At 40.7% G+C, this 15595-nt stretch overlaps 1 protein-coding gene across 1 annotated transcript in view; it reads right to left on the bottom strand.

Annotated features, from left to right (window-relative positions):
* Positions 1-539: 539 nt before the first annotated feature.
* Positions 540-15595, bottom strand: part of LOC149298298 (nucleoside diphosphate kinase 7-like) — a 49392-nt gene continuing 34336 nt past the window's right edge. The window contains exons 10-11 of the mRNA XM_089487482.1: positions 6440-6547; positions 540-572 (exon numbers count right to left, since the gene is read on the bottom strand). Of these exons, the coding sequence (XP_089343608.1) occupies positions 540-572; positions 6440-6547 (141 nt within the window). The remainder of the gene's footprint in view (positions 573-6439; positions 6548-15595) is intronic.

The raw sequence follows: 15595 nt of genomic DNA, 5'->3' as shown, positions 1-15595 counted from the left end.
GATGGGTTTTGCTGTGCCCCCCCCCCCTCCATTTTATTTAATGCTTCTTTCAAAAATCCTCCCTCCCCCTTAATAGTATGAAGGTGTGAAAGGCTTGGGTCCGACTGACTATTGCGAGGAATAGGGCTATTGTGTTGCGTTCTATATATATATAGTTTCTTTTTTTTTTTTTTTTCGTTTTGTTCAGGAAGCATCACAGTTTGGTGCTGTGTCTTTACAAATGTTTTAACCATTTTCATGGTGGAAGAATTTTATATTTATGCAGTTGTACAATTTTTATTTTTCTTCAAGAAAAAGTAATGTATGAAATAAACCAAAGTCACATGTTGAAAAATAAATCTTTATTTTAAACAACTTTTAGAAAAGGCAATGCAGTATCCCATAGGATGTATTAATGTCTACTGTGCGCACATTGTTCGAACATCTGTAACATTTGCCAGGAGTACAGTGCTCTTGTTCTATCAGTCAAGTTGGAACATCAGACAAATAAAATTAATAAACCAAGTCATTGGTTTGTGTCTTTCTTCTTCTGTGGATCTTTAGCTGTCCAAAATTTTGAAAAAATATTGTACCTAAGAGATCGGGGGGGAGATAAAACATGGATTACGATTGCCACTCAAAACCATCCTAGTGTGTCACAAACCCAACAGAGGATGTGCTGAGATTAAAAGGAAAAAATACATTCAGTAATACTAAAACAAAATAAAATCTTTATGGGACATTCTCAGGACACCATTATGAACCATGTTTTTGAGCATTTCCAACCAGCCAGATTTAATATCGGATTTAAAATACGATAAAAAAGCATTTTTCTCAGCAGCTCCTGGATTACTGTATCTGCAAATACTCTGAATATTAAAATTTACTATATTATAAGATTGTGTTAATCTCCCTGGAACCCCAAAATGGTTTATGTTGCTGGGTCATCTAGAATTGTTTAACAAAAAAAAAAAAAATCTACAAACTTGACACGCCAACAGATATTAAGACAGTAAGTACAGAAGGAGAAGTCGGGACCTGCTCATGTGGGCTTACAATAGCTCAACAGTGAATGGGTTTTCATGCAAAGAATGGTAAAAAATAAATTCCATGGGGAAAGGTAATACAATGCTAACCTCGTGGGCGCTTTTAATGTTTTAATAACCCGTCCAGTCCACTTCTTCACGTTTGCATAAATTGATCTAGTGCCCAATTCAATTACCTCTTTGTGTCCTTAGATTGCCTGCTAAAAGCATATTCTCGGTAAGCAATTCAGCTCCTGGAGCAAAAATCCCAACCAAATTGGTCAACTGCTCAAACGCAAATGTATATTAAGCACAGCAAAGCATGTGCCCAATTCCACACAAAACCATCGCATGTCCAATAAGATAAAACAAACATTTGTTTGTGCAGGCTGTGGCCACAAAAGCTTAGTGTGTTAAGGTTGTGTGCTTTGCCCATCTGCAAGTAGCTAGGGTGTTTATTTCAGTTTATGCGTGTAACATTTCTTTTTAGGTATCTTGGGTATTTAGCTTTTTTTTTTTTTTTTTTTTTTTTTTTTTTAACGATTTGGAGCATACATGTAAAAAAATTTGTTTTAAGTTGATGTGCACCACTTTGAATCACTTAGATGTTTTCTATTTGTTTTTAGATTACTATTTTCTATTGATTAGTGTGGCTTTTTTTTTTTCGCAGTTGTAGAGTTGAATCCAAAATCAATATAGCCAACTAATGAGGGGGTTTAATCACAAAGCATGCATTTTCAAATATGGTTAATACCAGATGTGGTTTAGGTCAACCAATCAAACATCCACAGTCTCTAAACACATAGAAGGAAATTAATTAATGGTTGATCTTCCCCTTCATGTCCTGGCAATTGATGCATTTACCGATCTTTCAAAGATCATTCCTCTTTTAAAGCACTGTATGTAAAAGCAGATCTGTTATTTTACCAAAAACCCTTACACCCATGTAACAGCGTTTAAGGATTGAAATAAGTATTACATTTCAGTTCTTGGGATTTGCAAATTGTCAGTTCTTGTAACGGTGGGTTGAGGAAAAATGATCTTTATTTGAGGGGTACTGTCACAGGCCTGAACTTAGGCATTACTCTTACAACCTCTGCTGCCGGCACTTCCGGAAGGTCATGTGACACAGTTGCGCCGTCATAGAAGCCCCGGCAGCAGCGGGAGTTGTCTGCGCACATCGCACAGACCTCCACCGGCTGCCAGAGAGGAGGATCCAGGTCCCCTGCAGCGCTGCGGGGGGATCTGGATCTTAGTCTTATAGTCAGACCTGATTAAAAGACGACCTTGATTAGAAGATGATGGTTATTTTTCAGAGCATTTGCTCTGAAAAAACCTTGTCTTATAATTGAGCAAATACGGTACTTTGCGTATATATATATGTGTATTTGTGTGTAAATGTATATACATATAAATATATATATATATGTGTGTGTGTGTGTACATGTATATATATACTACCATTCAAATGTTTAGGATCACTTTGGACAGTTCCTCGCTTTTGAAAGAAAAACTATTTTTTAAAACAACATAAATTGGATCAGAAATACAGTGTAGAAATTGTTAATGTTTTAATGACTATTGTAGCTGGAACTGGTTTTTAATCTTCTTCACAGGTGTACAGAGGCTCTTTATCAGCAACCATCAGTCCTGTGTTCCAATGGCACGTAGTGTTAGTGAATCCAAGTTTAAATTGAAAAGGCTAATTGATAATTTGCAGTTACCGTATTGGCTTGGATATAGGCTGCACCCGAATATAGGCCGCACCCTAAAAGTTTTGTAATAGATATGCTGCCACTCTGTCCCCCCCACCCCCAAGATATGCTGCCACTCTGTCCCCCCCACCCCGAGATATGCTGCCACTCTGTCCTCCCCTCCGAGATATGCTGCCACTCTGCCCCCCCCCGAGATATGCTGCCACTGTCCCCCGCCGAGATATGCTGCCACTCTGTCCTCCCCCCCCGAGATATGCTGCCACTCTGCCCCCCCCGAGATATGCTGCCACTCTGTCCCACCCCGAGATATGCTGCCACTCTGTCCCCCCCCCCGAGATATGCTGCCACTCTGTGTCCCCCCCCCCCGACTTACCAGAGCAGACTCCCAGGTGTGTTTTGTGGGGCCAGTGGGGGACATCTACGGCAATACGTGTATACATCTTCCGGTAGTTGTATACGTGTATTGCGTAGATGTCCCCCGCCGGCCCCGCAAGACACCCGGGAGTCTGCTCTGGTAAGTCTTGGGGGGCAGAGGTAAAACGCATCATGCGGACGTTCACCGGCTGCGGCGATGCGCGTAAACAACCTCCGCTGACGGCACATCTGCACGATGTGCTTTAACAATCTCTCCTCATAGGAATTCCCGCCAAGGGAGATTGTTAAAGCACATCGTGCAGACGTGCCAGCAGCGGAGGTTGTTTACACGCGCATCGCCGCAGCCAGTGAACGTCTGCACGATGCGCTTAGACAACCTCCCGTGCCGGCACTCCCCCTGTGGGAAGTGCTGGCAGGGGAGGCTGTCTGAGCGTATCAGAGTAGGATGCAGGTCCCCTGCACCGCTGCAGGGGATCTGTATCCTAACCCTGCCCGGCGCCCGGAACTGCATGTCCCGGGCATCGGGCGCTAGACCCCCAATATAGGCCGCACCCCCACTTTAAAGACTTAAAGTGGGGGGGAAAAGTGCGGCCTATATTCGGGCCAATACGGTATGTTACACAGCTAGAAAGTTCTTCGTTTTCCATGAAAACCACTAAATGACCCCAAACATTTGAGCTGTGGTGGTGTGTGTGTGTGTATATACACATACATACACAATGAGTGTGTTGAGTTATAGGGTGAATACATTCTGCTATATATATATATATATATATATATATATATATATATATATATATATATATATATATATATATATCACATGCCCACTGATCCACATACACATAGGAAATGCATTTTATATCATAAAAATTATTAGGAAGCCTTGGGAACCATGTTGATTTCAGATTTAATAATATACTTATAATGTCCGTAAAATCATTACCAGACATGAGCAGTTTCAGATAATTAACCTCTCTATTACCAGACATCAGCATATTTAGATAATTAACTTCGCTATTACCAGACATGAGCAGATTCAGATAATTACCCCTCTATTACCAGACATGAGTGGATTCAAAGAATTAACCAATCTATTACCAGATTCAAAGAATTAACCCCTCTATTACCAGACATTACACACACACAAACAGGCAAACACAGTCACACACATACTGGCTGCAGTTTACACTGAGCTTAATGTGAAGGAGGGAATCTGCCTATCAGGAGTAGTTGAGAAGTCTCTCCTGATTGGCGGAGACCTTCTTCACTCAGAATTCTCATTGCATTGTCCCGGATTAAGATTGCCTGGGACAGTCCCGCAATGGAGTCCCGAGTCCCAGGCAGCCTTAATCCGGGCATGTGATCCACCTCGTGCCTTAGGGCAGAATACCAGTTAAAAAGGATGAAAAATGTAAAAGGCAGGCAAAGTAGAAGAAAAAAGAGAAAACAATAGAAAAAAGTGAGTAAAACATGTCAGAAGTGAGGTGGAAAAAAAACGCTGAAAACAGGGGAAAAGAGTTTGCTAAAGGAAGAAAATCCAGAAAAGGAGCCATTCATGTGTACCATATTTGCTCGATTATAAGACGAGGTTTTTTTTCAGAGCAAATGCTCTGAAAAATACCCCTCGTCTTATAATCGGGGTCGTCTTATAATCAGACCTCAAATAGGTCTGACTATGAGACGACTAAGATCCAGATCCCCCGCAGCTACAGGGGACCTGGATCCTCCTGTCTCCCCCCCCCCGCCCCACTTACCGGTACTTCTGAGTCCCCGGTGTGTAGTTGGGGCAGCGTGTAGATGTCTACGGGATTCACGTAGACAACTTCCGCTGCAGCAGGAAGGAGGTGTGGCTAGCAGCGGGGGTTGTCTGAGTCCATCGCGCAGACCTTTCCCGGCTGTCAGAGATCAGAGTTCCCCGCACCGGTGCGGGCAACTCTGATCTCTGACAGTCGGGGAAGGTCTGCGCGATGGACACAGACAACCCCCCGCTGCTAGCCACGTCTCCTTCCGGCTGCAGCGTAAGTGCGTGGGATCTACACGCTGCCCCGGCTACATGACAGGGAAGTCAGAAGCACCGGAAAGTTGGGAGGGGGGAGTGTTAAATGGGGGGCATAAGGCATTTCTGGAGGCAGAGTGCTCTGTGAAATGCCTTTTAACCCCCTTAATGCCACTCTGGCTCCAGAAATGCCTTCTTAACCCTCTATACGATTGCACACTATAGGGTTGCACCTAAATGAAAATTCTGGACCAAAAACGAAAATTCAGGATTCACTTGGCCGAAACTGAAACCGAAAATGACCCCCCCAAAAAAGTAACACACCAAAATTGGACAAAAAAAAATCAATAACAATATTAATATATATATGATCGTTAACAGCAATCACACTACTATCATACCCAGGTTCTAGCATGTACTGGTTGTTAACAGCAATCCCACTCCTATCATGCCCAGGCAATCATATATATTTATTAATATTGCTATTGAATTTTGGTGTGTTACTTACATTTAACAAAAGTGTGGTTAACACACCAAAACTGGACAAAAAAACCCAATAATTACAGTCTCACTTTGCCATGCTATCTCCCCACACACACTTACACACCCATGCTATCACACACTCATTCACAAACATTAATTCACTCATTTATATACTCATTCATTCAGATACTAATCATTCACAGATACTCATTCATTCCCTTAATCACGCATACTTGCTCATAAATCCTACCCCACCCCCTTACCTGAACTGCAGATCTCTAACTCGCAAACTTCTGCAGGGGGCCTGTTGCTTCTGTCTGTGTGAACAACTTCTCTTGGCCCACCCCCAGGGGAAGAAGGAACGGAGCAGAGTCATGTGACCTGCATTCACATGACTCTGCTGGGTTCCTGCTTCTCTTGGCTAGTACAAGAGACACTGCTTGCAAACCGTGTGACCAACGCACAGGTAAGCAGCCTGACCCCTGCGGATGATTATTTTCTGCTGGTCTTTGCTGTATTTGTAGCTAAATACTGCGATAGTGTTGCACTAAGTGTAGGTACTGGAGCCTCCAGAGTCCACAAATTGCACTCGATAGGATGCACTATAATTACTTTTAGTTATGATATCTGTAACTGTTCTGCACATCTAAAATGCAACACAAGGCCACATTTATACTGAACATGCATTTATACATACATAATGTAGAATGGTATTATGTTTTGTTTTTTTCTACATACAGTAATTACACACACACGTATAAATATATATATATATATATATACACACACACACATTATATACATACTGTATATAGTTATATGGATCATAAATGCATGAAAAGATAAAAAGTAAATTATATTACCTCTAATACTGAATCCTCCGGCAAATCAGTGCAGTGAACTGCATTTTTTATTTTATTTTTTCCAAAACGAGCACGGAGGGTCCTGGGTCGTAGATGACGTGCTATTTCCTTAAAAAGAAAATATATTAATAATAATACTACATACCATCTTGGCATCTTGAGAGGAAAGTCAATTCTCTTGAGAGATCGTATTAACCCACTGCTATGGCAATTCCCCTCTATACCAAACAGACACAGCCCCGCTGAGGCAATCTCATTCTGACTACTACACCACATTTAACATGATCACTCTCAGGGAAACACACATTGCTCACAGGTAAATGACGCCTTCAGCCACACATTAATGAACCCAATCCCACTATATAACTATATAATGCTGTTGGGTATCCATTCTAGCTCTTGTACAAAGAAAAAGTAATACTAATAGAAAAGATATGGAGGTGACAACCTACACAATTGACCAAAAGCCAAAGATTAAAGTTTATAAAAAATTATATACAGTATACACAAATCAATCAGCTTCCTGGTGCCCGAGTCAGGGAGCACTTCCTATTGCACATGGGATGGCCCTACGGTGGAGTGCAGTGCACGATTTCATGACCTTCATCTGCCAGGTGTATCAGTCTGAGCCCTTAAGTTTTTGCTTTGAACCCATACAATCCTGGAGCGGAGTCTCTTTCATATTTAAAACTCCACATAATGATTGTATTAATTTACTTTAGAGGACAACGTTTGAATGACTTCAGTAAGCAGGGATAATAGTCGAGAAACTAGTCTGGGTAGGAACCCAAAGTGCAGAAAACTTCATATGAAGTCAACAATGAATTATCATAGGTAATGAGAAAGTTATGAGGTGATTTTTGCCGGGTTTTCTCAGTAACAGCTCAGATACCTCAGTCAATTGGTTAGATTAGGTAAGTTGTTGAGTGGTAGACCTTAGATTTCACTTCCATTTGCCCCACATCTGATTTTAACAGCACTGTTCCATCAAATAATAAAATAATGCATCATAATTTGACATTAACATACTGAAGAGTGCAATTAATGTTTTGTTATCCAGGTGAGAATATATAAAAATAATAATATTAATATTTAAAGTGGAACACGGAATTCACATTTTTATTTATATCCATTGATGACTTACAGACTTCAAGTAAAAACATAACTGATTTCTTGCGTCATCAATAGTGCTTAAGCACAGTGCAAGCCTTAAAAGGATAAAAAGATCCAGAAATCTTGGCTCAAGTAAAAATAAAAATTTTTCTTCTGCAATAATCTAACACATCGAGAAAGGAGACATGAAAAATAAGAAAGTCCTTGACCTATGTGCAGGTCCAGACAGAGCTAAACAACAGAAAAAAGTACATAAACTACCAATCTACAATGTACAAATGACAGTGAAAGTATAACGCAATCACAATAATAATAAGCACAAGCACAATTAAGGATATTGTCTTCAAAACCCAGCAGATAAGCAAAATAAACCAGCCTAGTGGCTACATGTGGAATTGCAAGAAAAAAAAAAAGGCTGGCAGTAATGGCCCAAAATCATAAAATTGCTGCCCCATGGTGCAGTTCCCCCTTGCCCTTCCTGCCAGCACTTCTTTCAAGCAAACACTATATATAATGTATAAAAATAAAATATAAGAAACCAACTCTGCCTTATCTTACAAAGAGTTCTACAAAGGTCAGGTGACACTAAAGCACAAGGCCAAGTAAAAATTAAATTTAGAATTAAAAAAAAAAAAAAAAAAAAAGGCTAAAGGTCACTAGGCCTATACTAGTGTGCACAGTTGTAATGATGAGACTCTTCTTGTCCCGCAAGGAAAGATTTTTATTGAGTCTCGGGATTTTTACACCAATGCCAGTGTCTCAGGGGGCATTTGGGCAAATTATCAGGCTCACACTGACCTCCAGGATAGAAAAACATATCATAAATTATTCCTTCACCAATGACTAATAACCATTTTATATACGCCACATGTGAGAAGTAGGCAATGAGAATGCAAGCAGGAGTGTTTTAACCCTTGCAGGTCAAAATAGGTGATTTTTACACTACATATTATATAAATAGGTTATAATTTAGATGTAGAATAAAGACAGGCAACACATAACCTCCAAATACTGATACTCCAAAGAGGTAATTTCTGGGGAAATAACAAAATTGAGGTATGTATTGCTTACTGTATTATTTTTGTAAATGTATAATGCATTACATATAGCAAATCAAGTTTAATTAAACTGCTTCGAAATCCTACCCACAGACTTTTGAAAATCTGAAAAGGCTAATTGATCATTAGAAAACCCTTTTGCAGAGCAATATATTTCCTATTTCCCATGAAAACTCCTAAATGACCTGACACTTTCGTACAGTAGTGTATTTATATTTTACATTTCATATCATACAACTTTTACAGTTTTTTCATCAGCGTAATAAAGTAGGGTCCACAAATCTTGACAGAATGTGTAGTGAGGTATTGGCAAATCATTTTTCATTCACTAAAACATTCCTTTAAGTTAATATTTAATTTATTAACTGGACTTGGAGCTGAACCAAGACATCATCCTTGAGATCCATAAGACGCAGGTCCTGTTCTAATGACGCAAGGCAATAATTTTCTAAGGCACTGCACCCTAAAATCACTGTGGCTATATACAGGACCAGACTGTGGATAAAACCGGCCCTTGCACTCTAAGGCTAGTAGCGAATATCTAACGTATGTGCAGCTGCCTGCTGGACACACGTAACCACACACTACACTCTTACACTGTCACAGTGTGTGGCTGTCACACTCTAAGGGACCAGACCTGCAGTATAAATGCCAGTTAAGGTATGTGTGCAGCGGCATCAGCCATGGGACCTCCAAGCATTTGCCCACTTTGTCAGATGGCAAATCGAGGCCTGGCTATATAAGATTCCAAGTGGCCACCTCACAAGCTACTAAAGTGGAGTGCCAGTATATGAAATCATATCCTGGTGTTCTCCTTTAGGAAATCGCAAGGTGACTGCAAAGGCAAGTTAATGGTCCTGTCATGTTTTTAATTACGCACCAGACCCACTTAACAAACATGTTACACTTTGGGCACCAAAAATGATGTTACTATGTTTACAACGGCTCAATAACAGTTATTCTATTATGTGTGGTTCCAAGCACCAATTTCTCTGTAACGTATAATCTCTTTCAGTAAACTCTCTAGGACTTTAGCCTTTCTTTAGTTACATACCTGTAATTGGAGGTTGGGTTTCTTAATGCCACTAATGGTGCCTGCAGGTACCATGTGACAACTCAACACACAACTCAACATCATTATTATTTTTTATTGTTTTATATAGCGCAATCAAATTCTGTAGCGCTGTACAATGGGTAGACAGGACATAAGTAATATGTAACATAACAAATTGACTTAGAGACAAGAGGTGAGGAGGGCCCTGCTCAAACGATCTTACAATCTTTTATAAGTAGAAAGATCAATTGGTATTTATTTTATTGAAATTATAAGGTTCCATGGTCTTGGGCTTACCATGCAATAGGGGGAAGAAAAAATTAAATATAATTGACTGGGTGGTATATGGGGGCATACTCACTGTTGCAGGTTAAACATTGAAGATCCCTAAAGGACCAGCCAACAGTGAGCTTTTACTCAACAAGCTGAGCTGGTCATACAAAAGCATAGTTAAAACAGCAAAATCCCATGGATTTAGCTAGGTATTCCATAAAATCAGTTCAGTCTAAGCTGTCCAATCATGTGTACTAGTCCATTTTCACTTTGTTGAACTGGTGTGCAAAAGGGACAGTAAGTCAACTAAAATTGACTATGCAAAAACACATTCAACACATCTAAATAATTTAGGAAAAAAGGTAAATGGAAAGTTCTTATATCGAGTCATTTGTGACCTTGGCCTTATAAGCAGAAACTTGCAAAGTAATAAAACTATCTTAAATCAGTTGTTTCTGTGATAATTCCAGAAAAAGGATTAGATGATCAGGGTACACAAAGGAAGCAGCTCAAGATTAGAAAACACGATCTCCACAATCTGTCCCACAAGGTTATAAATCAAATCCTTATGTATTCCCTAGTACACTGTACACCTAATTGTAGCTTCTGGGAAATAATTACCTAAATGTGACACTAAAACTTATCTTGATTTACTAGACTATTTCTCAATGGTCTAATTTATGTCCCAATCCGGCAGGCTTTTCGTTGCACTTTTTTCTTTGAAATTAAATGCAGGTTATTGTTTTAGCCGTTCATATGAAACTCTAAAAATGGCGGGTCATGGGGAACCAATTTTGATCCTAAAAAAAATGTTCAGACTTTTCAAAGAATGCTAGTAGATATTTGTTAAAGAATGGTGGACAAAAAACTAGACCATTTTTAGTGTGTGACGATATTTCATGATGGATTAACCAAATGTTTTATCACTGATAAGAACTTTCTGGAAACCTGTAGAATTAATCTCAAATCTTTATGCCTCAAAGACACAGAAGAGCCTGTTAGCTGTCATACACATGTGGGCAACTATGAATGATATAGATAATTAATTCGGGAGACTAGAAAAAAAGTAATACATTGTTTTTTTTTTGGTTTTTTTTTTGAAAAGTAGTTTTTATTTTGTCAAAAGAAAAGATGATTTCCAGAGGAAAGCAAATACAGACAAAACATACCGAAATACAGACAAAACATACCGAATACAGAACACAGAACAGAGCAGTTCAAACAATCTCAGCACAATAGAGGATGTACACAAATGAGCCCGGCATAAACAGTGGGCCACCTCACGTCAACAGGCACGGGTGGTGGTGCCTGCGGGAGGATGGCCATAAAGGCATGTGGAATGCTCATTGAGTGTCGAGACAGGAAGACCTGAGACAGGGCTGTAGAAATCAGTGGAAAATAGCAACAGAAAGAAAGATAGAGGAAAAGAGAGTAGGGTCAGAAGACGAGAAAAAGACATAATAAAGAAGGGAGGAGGAAAAGGAGGAGGGGGGGGGGGAGGGACCAGACGTAGTGATAACACCTCAAGGACTCAGCTAACCGAACAGAAAACGTCCACCGTAGAGGACCACATCATCAGATCCAGGAAATGGCCGCAGAGGGCATTCCGAACTTCTCCAGCCACGGCTCCCAAGTGAGAAGAAAAAGATGTGACTTATGCCGTGATTTTTTCCATCTTCAGCATGTGCCAAATTTTTGCTTCCACAGCAGGAATTTCAGGAGTCCCCGATTTCCACACTTGGGCAATGGCGAGGCGGACCGCTGTACAGACTCGGAATATGAGACGATGGGCTGGCTTCGTCAAAGTGTCAGAAGGGTAACATCTGCAGAGAAGAGCCGACCAAGGCTCTGGATGGAGAGGCTCCCCGAGGGCATCACTCAGCAGACTGAAGAAATGAGACCACAGAGGCGTGATCTTGGGGCAAGTCCACCAAATGTGCAGCGGAGCCCCAGTCGCGTTGCATCCGCGAAAACAGAGGGGAGAATGCGTCGGGAACATATGATGCAGTCTGGAAGGAGTAAGGTGCCAGCGAGACAATACCTTAAAGCAGTTTTCCTGCACTAGGGTGCAAGCTGTGACCTTCCATACATTCTCATAGATTTCCCCCCAATCAGAGGGGTCGAGATGCTGATCCAGGTCGGACTCCCAGCGACATTCAAATGAAGGCGGTGATGGATATTTGACCCCCAAAATATGGCTGTAGAGATCGGAAATCTGGATTTGTGAGGGCGGCTGCTCGCCAGCTCGTAAAACGTGGATACATGGTCAGGGTAGCGTTTAAGAAAAAGATTGAGGAAATGAGAAATTTGGCGGTATCGAAAAAGTTCAGCAGCAGGGATACCGTGCAACGAAGTCAGTCGTTGAAAGGAGTAGGGTCGATTATTCAGGAGCAGGTCTCCCACTGTGACCAGTCCCTTGTCAACCCACCACTGGAACGGGCGCGCCTGAAGGCCCGCAGGGAAGTCCCGGTTCTGAAATAATGATGTTAGTCGAGAACTATCAGCCGTGAGTCGGTACTTGTGGCGAACTTGATGCCAGAGAGAGAGTGAGTGAAGAAGGGTAGGGCTACTGGAGACCCTGTGTTTATCCAGTGTATGGTGCCACATAAGCCAACGTAGATTCAGCCCGGAGGAGACATCCGATTCTAATTGAACCCAACGGGCAGGAGAGGGGCGCACAGATAGAGACAAAAGCATCGCCAACTGGGCCGCAACATAGTATTCATAGAGGAGGGGGGTAGATAGCCCTCCAGCCTTCTTTAATCTGTATAGAGTGGATTTAGCGAACCTGCTCCTTCGGCCCTGCCAAACAAACCTCTCAATAGCTCCCTGAAGGCTAGCAATATCTCTACGTTGAATCGGCAGTGAGATAGAACGGAAGAGGTACAGCAGTTTAGTAATACATTGTTTTTAGTGTAAAATTAGCCACTAATATAAGCCCATATAAAGATTTTGTAAGCAAACCAACTTGGATCAACATAATATGGTTAACACGTCTGTCTCTAAAACGATCCTTTTGGGCTAGTTTGCACTCACTTTCTATGCATTCTTTGATGTGTCACTGACATTCAAACACTATGATCCTGGGTGGAGTTGCCCTTTGCTTCAAGTCAGGTTTAAGAATATTTTCTTATTTGACCTAGTTAATTAATAATTTAACAAGCAGGTCATTAGGTACATCACATTTTCTGTTATCTAATAGGAACTTCATATTGAACATATACAATCTTATAAAACCATTAAACCAAGGTGATTATCTGTTTAAGATATATGTGAAGTTTATTACGTTCAGTGCATGTGATAGTGGAGTGTCACCTTTAATAAATGAGGTTGGCTGAACACATCTGAAGCAAGAGTTCCAGTTGGTTTAAAGAGACTCCCTGAACATGTAGGTCCTCAGCCAAACCTGAAGTGTAATATGGACAGCAGAGGATGTGGTGCATTGTAGTTCTGGTCCCTTATATATTTTAATTGTAAAGAATGCATATTAAAGTACTTAAAGCAGGTTAATATGCATTGTTCATTGGTGGTGTTGTATGGAGTACCAGACTGCTCATTTACAAGAATTTAAGGGACACCCCAGCCATGGTACAAACTTCATGCATATGATAGCTGAGTGTCCCCATTCAATTTTTGTTTAGTGCCCCTTGAAAGAACATGGGGGGATTCTGCTAAATACCTGTTTCCCTGCCCCCAAGCTTCTATGCTTGGAGGAGTTGTGTTGGTGAAACACATCTTCTGCCAGCCTAAGCCCATGCCCAGTATATTCATCACCAGCCTGCTACTTTATATCAATATATGTATTTTTTGTTCTTTAAAAAAATTACAGGGGAAAAAACTGGGGGGAGGGGGCTTACAGTGAGGGGAGGTGCCTGGGTTGTCATAGAGACAGATCTGCTTGTTAACAGGGATCAGACGTTTTTTCGTTTAATGCTAGTACACTTTGTCATATGGTATACATATGGCACTCAAGGGTTAAATTCAATATCTTACCAAAATAAGTTGCTGTTCCACTTCTGAAGGAACTTCTTGGAGGCTGGTGGTGATTGTTTTCCTAATAAAGTTAGTTCCTGTTTTACCTCAGTATGTGTCCTGTCTTGTTGTTAAGGTGGGCCTCGGTGCTGCCTTTGTCAGGGTGGTAAAGCACTGTATTGCCGAAGAGTTCCCGAAGAGCTATGTTTCCTCCTGTCTTCGACACTAGTCCTGCCTGACGGTTGAAGTTTCGTGTTCCTGGCGGCCATGGAGAAGGAAGGATTGTCTGGGGGGTGTACCCAGTTGGGGTACAGGTCATTCCTGTCACAGTACTCAAGCTCTCTTTATTTTCTAATATTCATTCTTAATAAGGCATATTTAATTTATACCAAGAAAACAGCTTGTACTTTAGACATTTCAAGCTGCTTTTTTGGGGGGGAGAAGCAGACAGCAATATGGTGGATGCTTTTCCTGTAAGGTTATTGGATGAAACAATGGTCTCAGATATTTATTTACTTATTTATTTAAAACAAGAGTAGCCAAAGTTATGTTAAGAGTTTGCCACACAAAAGTGATCGCTGGGTGAGGGCTACAAGTTGCTAACAAACAATGATTAGCTCAATAGTGGATATAATGTCACAACCCCAAATCTAAGAATTGTACAGATATGTGTTCATTGTTAAAAGTCCTTGGCCCTGGATCACAATGTTTTTCCACTCTTCTCTTTTATAAAATGTGCAGTGCCTGATGATTATTATACTCTGTATGTAGCACATTGTATGTGTTATATCAGCTAACAGGCAGCAGCTGTACACGTTCATACTATAAGACACCACATATCAGTTTGAGGTTACAATAATATAGAATCTCCCTTACATAAATGTCAGGCTCTGTAAACATGGGAAAATTGGAGAATATATATATATTTATATATATATAGTGGCGGCAGATTCAGTAGTGCTGTCAATTTCAAATAACTTTAACATGTTAAAGGGACACCCCATTCATCATAACTGAGTTGTCCCTTTATATTTTCATACGGTCTGTTTTTTAAATGTATGGAGGGGGGATTCTGGATTTGCCCCTTTTCACATTCCCCAGCTAAAAGACATGCAGGAGATTGGCTCCAGCACTGGATCGGGAAAAGGACCCTTGTGCGCATGTGTGGAAGTTCTGCCAATCATTTCAATGGGAGCATTTCCTACCACTGATGGGCTGCATCAAGCAGTCAATCAGTGGCAAAAACAGTTACACCATGGAGGAGGAGGGTATCGTCTAAAGCAGAACAGCCACTTCCATGCTTTGTTTTTCTAAATGCTTTGTTTTTCGTTTTGAAACACTGCATATTAAAATATAGTACAGGGAGATTATACTGTCCCTATAAGACACACAGGTCGAGAGGGCCCTGCACTTTTCGATTTTTCTTGTATGAACAACAATTGATAACTGAAGGAAGATATGTGCACTACTCAGGTACTGTGGCCATCTACATTCCAATGCATTCATGCAATGTTTGTTGACAAAATAAAATGCATTTATTTATGGTTAGAGTGAGATTTGCAACAAAAATCTTGTTAAAGTCAAGTCCAATTGTATCTAACTAGGGATGCACCGATATAATATATATAATTGCTAACAGTAATCACACTCCTCTCATGCCTAGGCAACCAGCACATGCTAGAACCT

Source organism: Sceloporus occidentalis, unplaced genomic scaffold, assembly GCF_023333645.1.
Source record: "Sceloporus occidentalis isolate IW3139 unplaced genomic scaffold, rSceOcc1.0.p SCAF_33, whole genome shotgun sequence".
Taxonomy (NCBI): Eukaryota; Metazoa; Chordata; class Lepidosauria; order Squamata; family Phrynosomatidae; genus Sceloporus; species Sceloporus occidentalis.
Note: the sequence above shows the minus strand (reverse complement) of the source record. Positions and strands in the feature narration are given on the sequence as shown.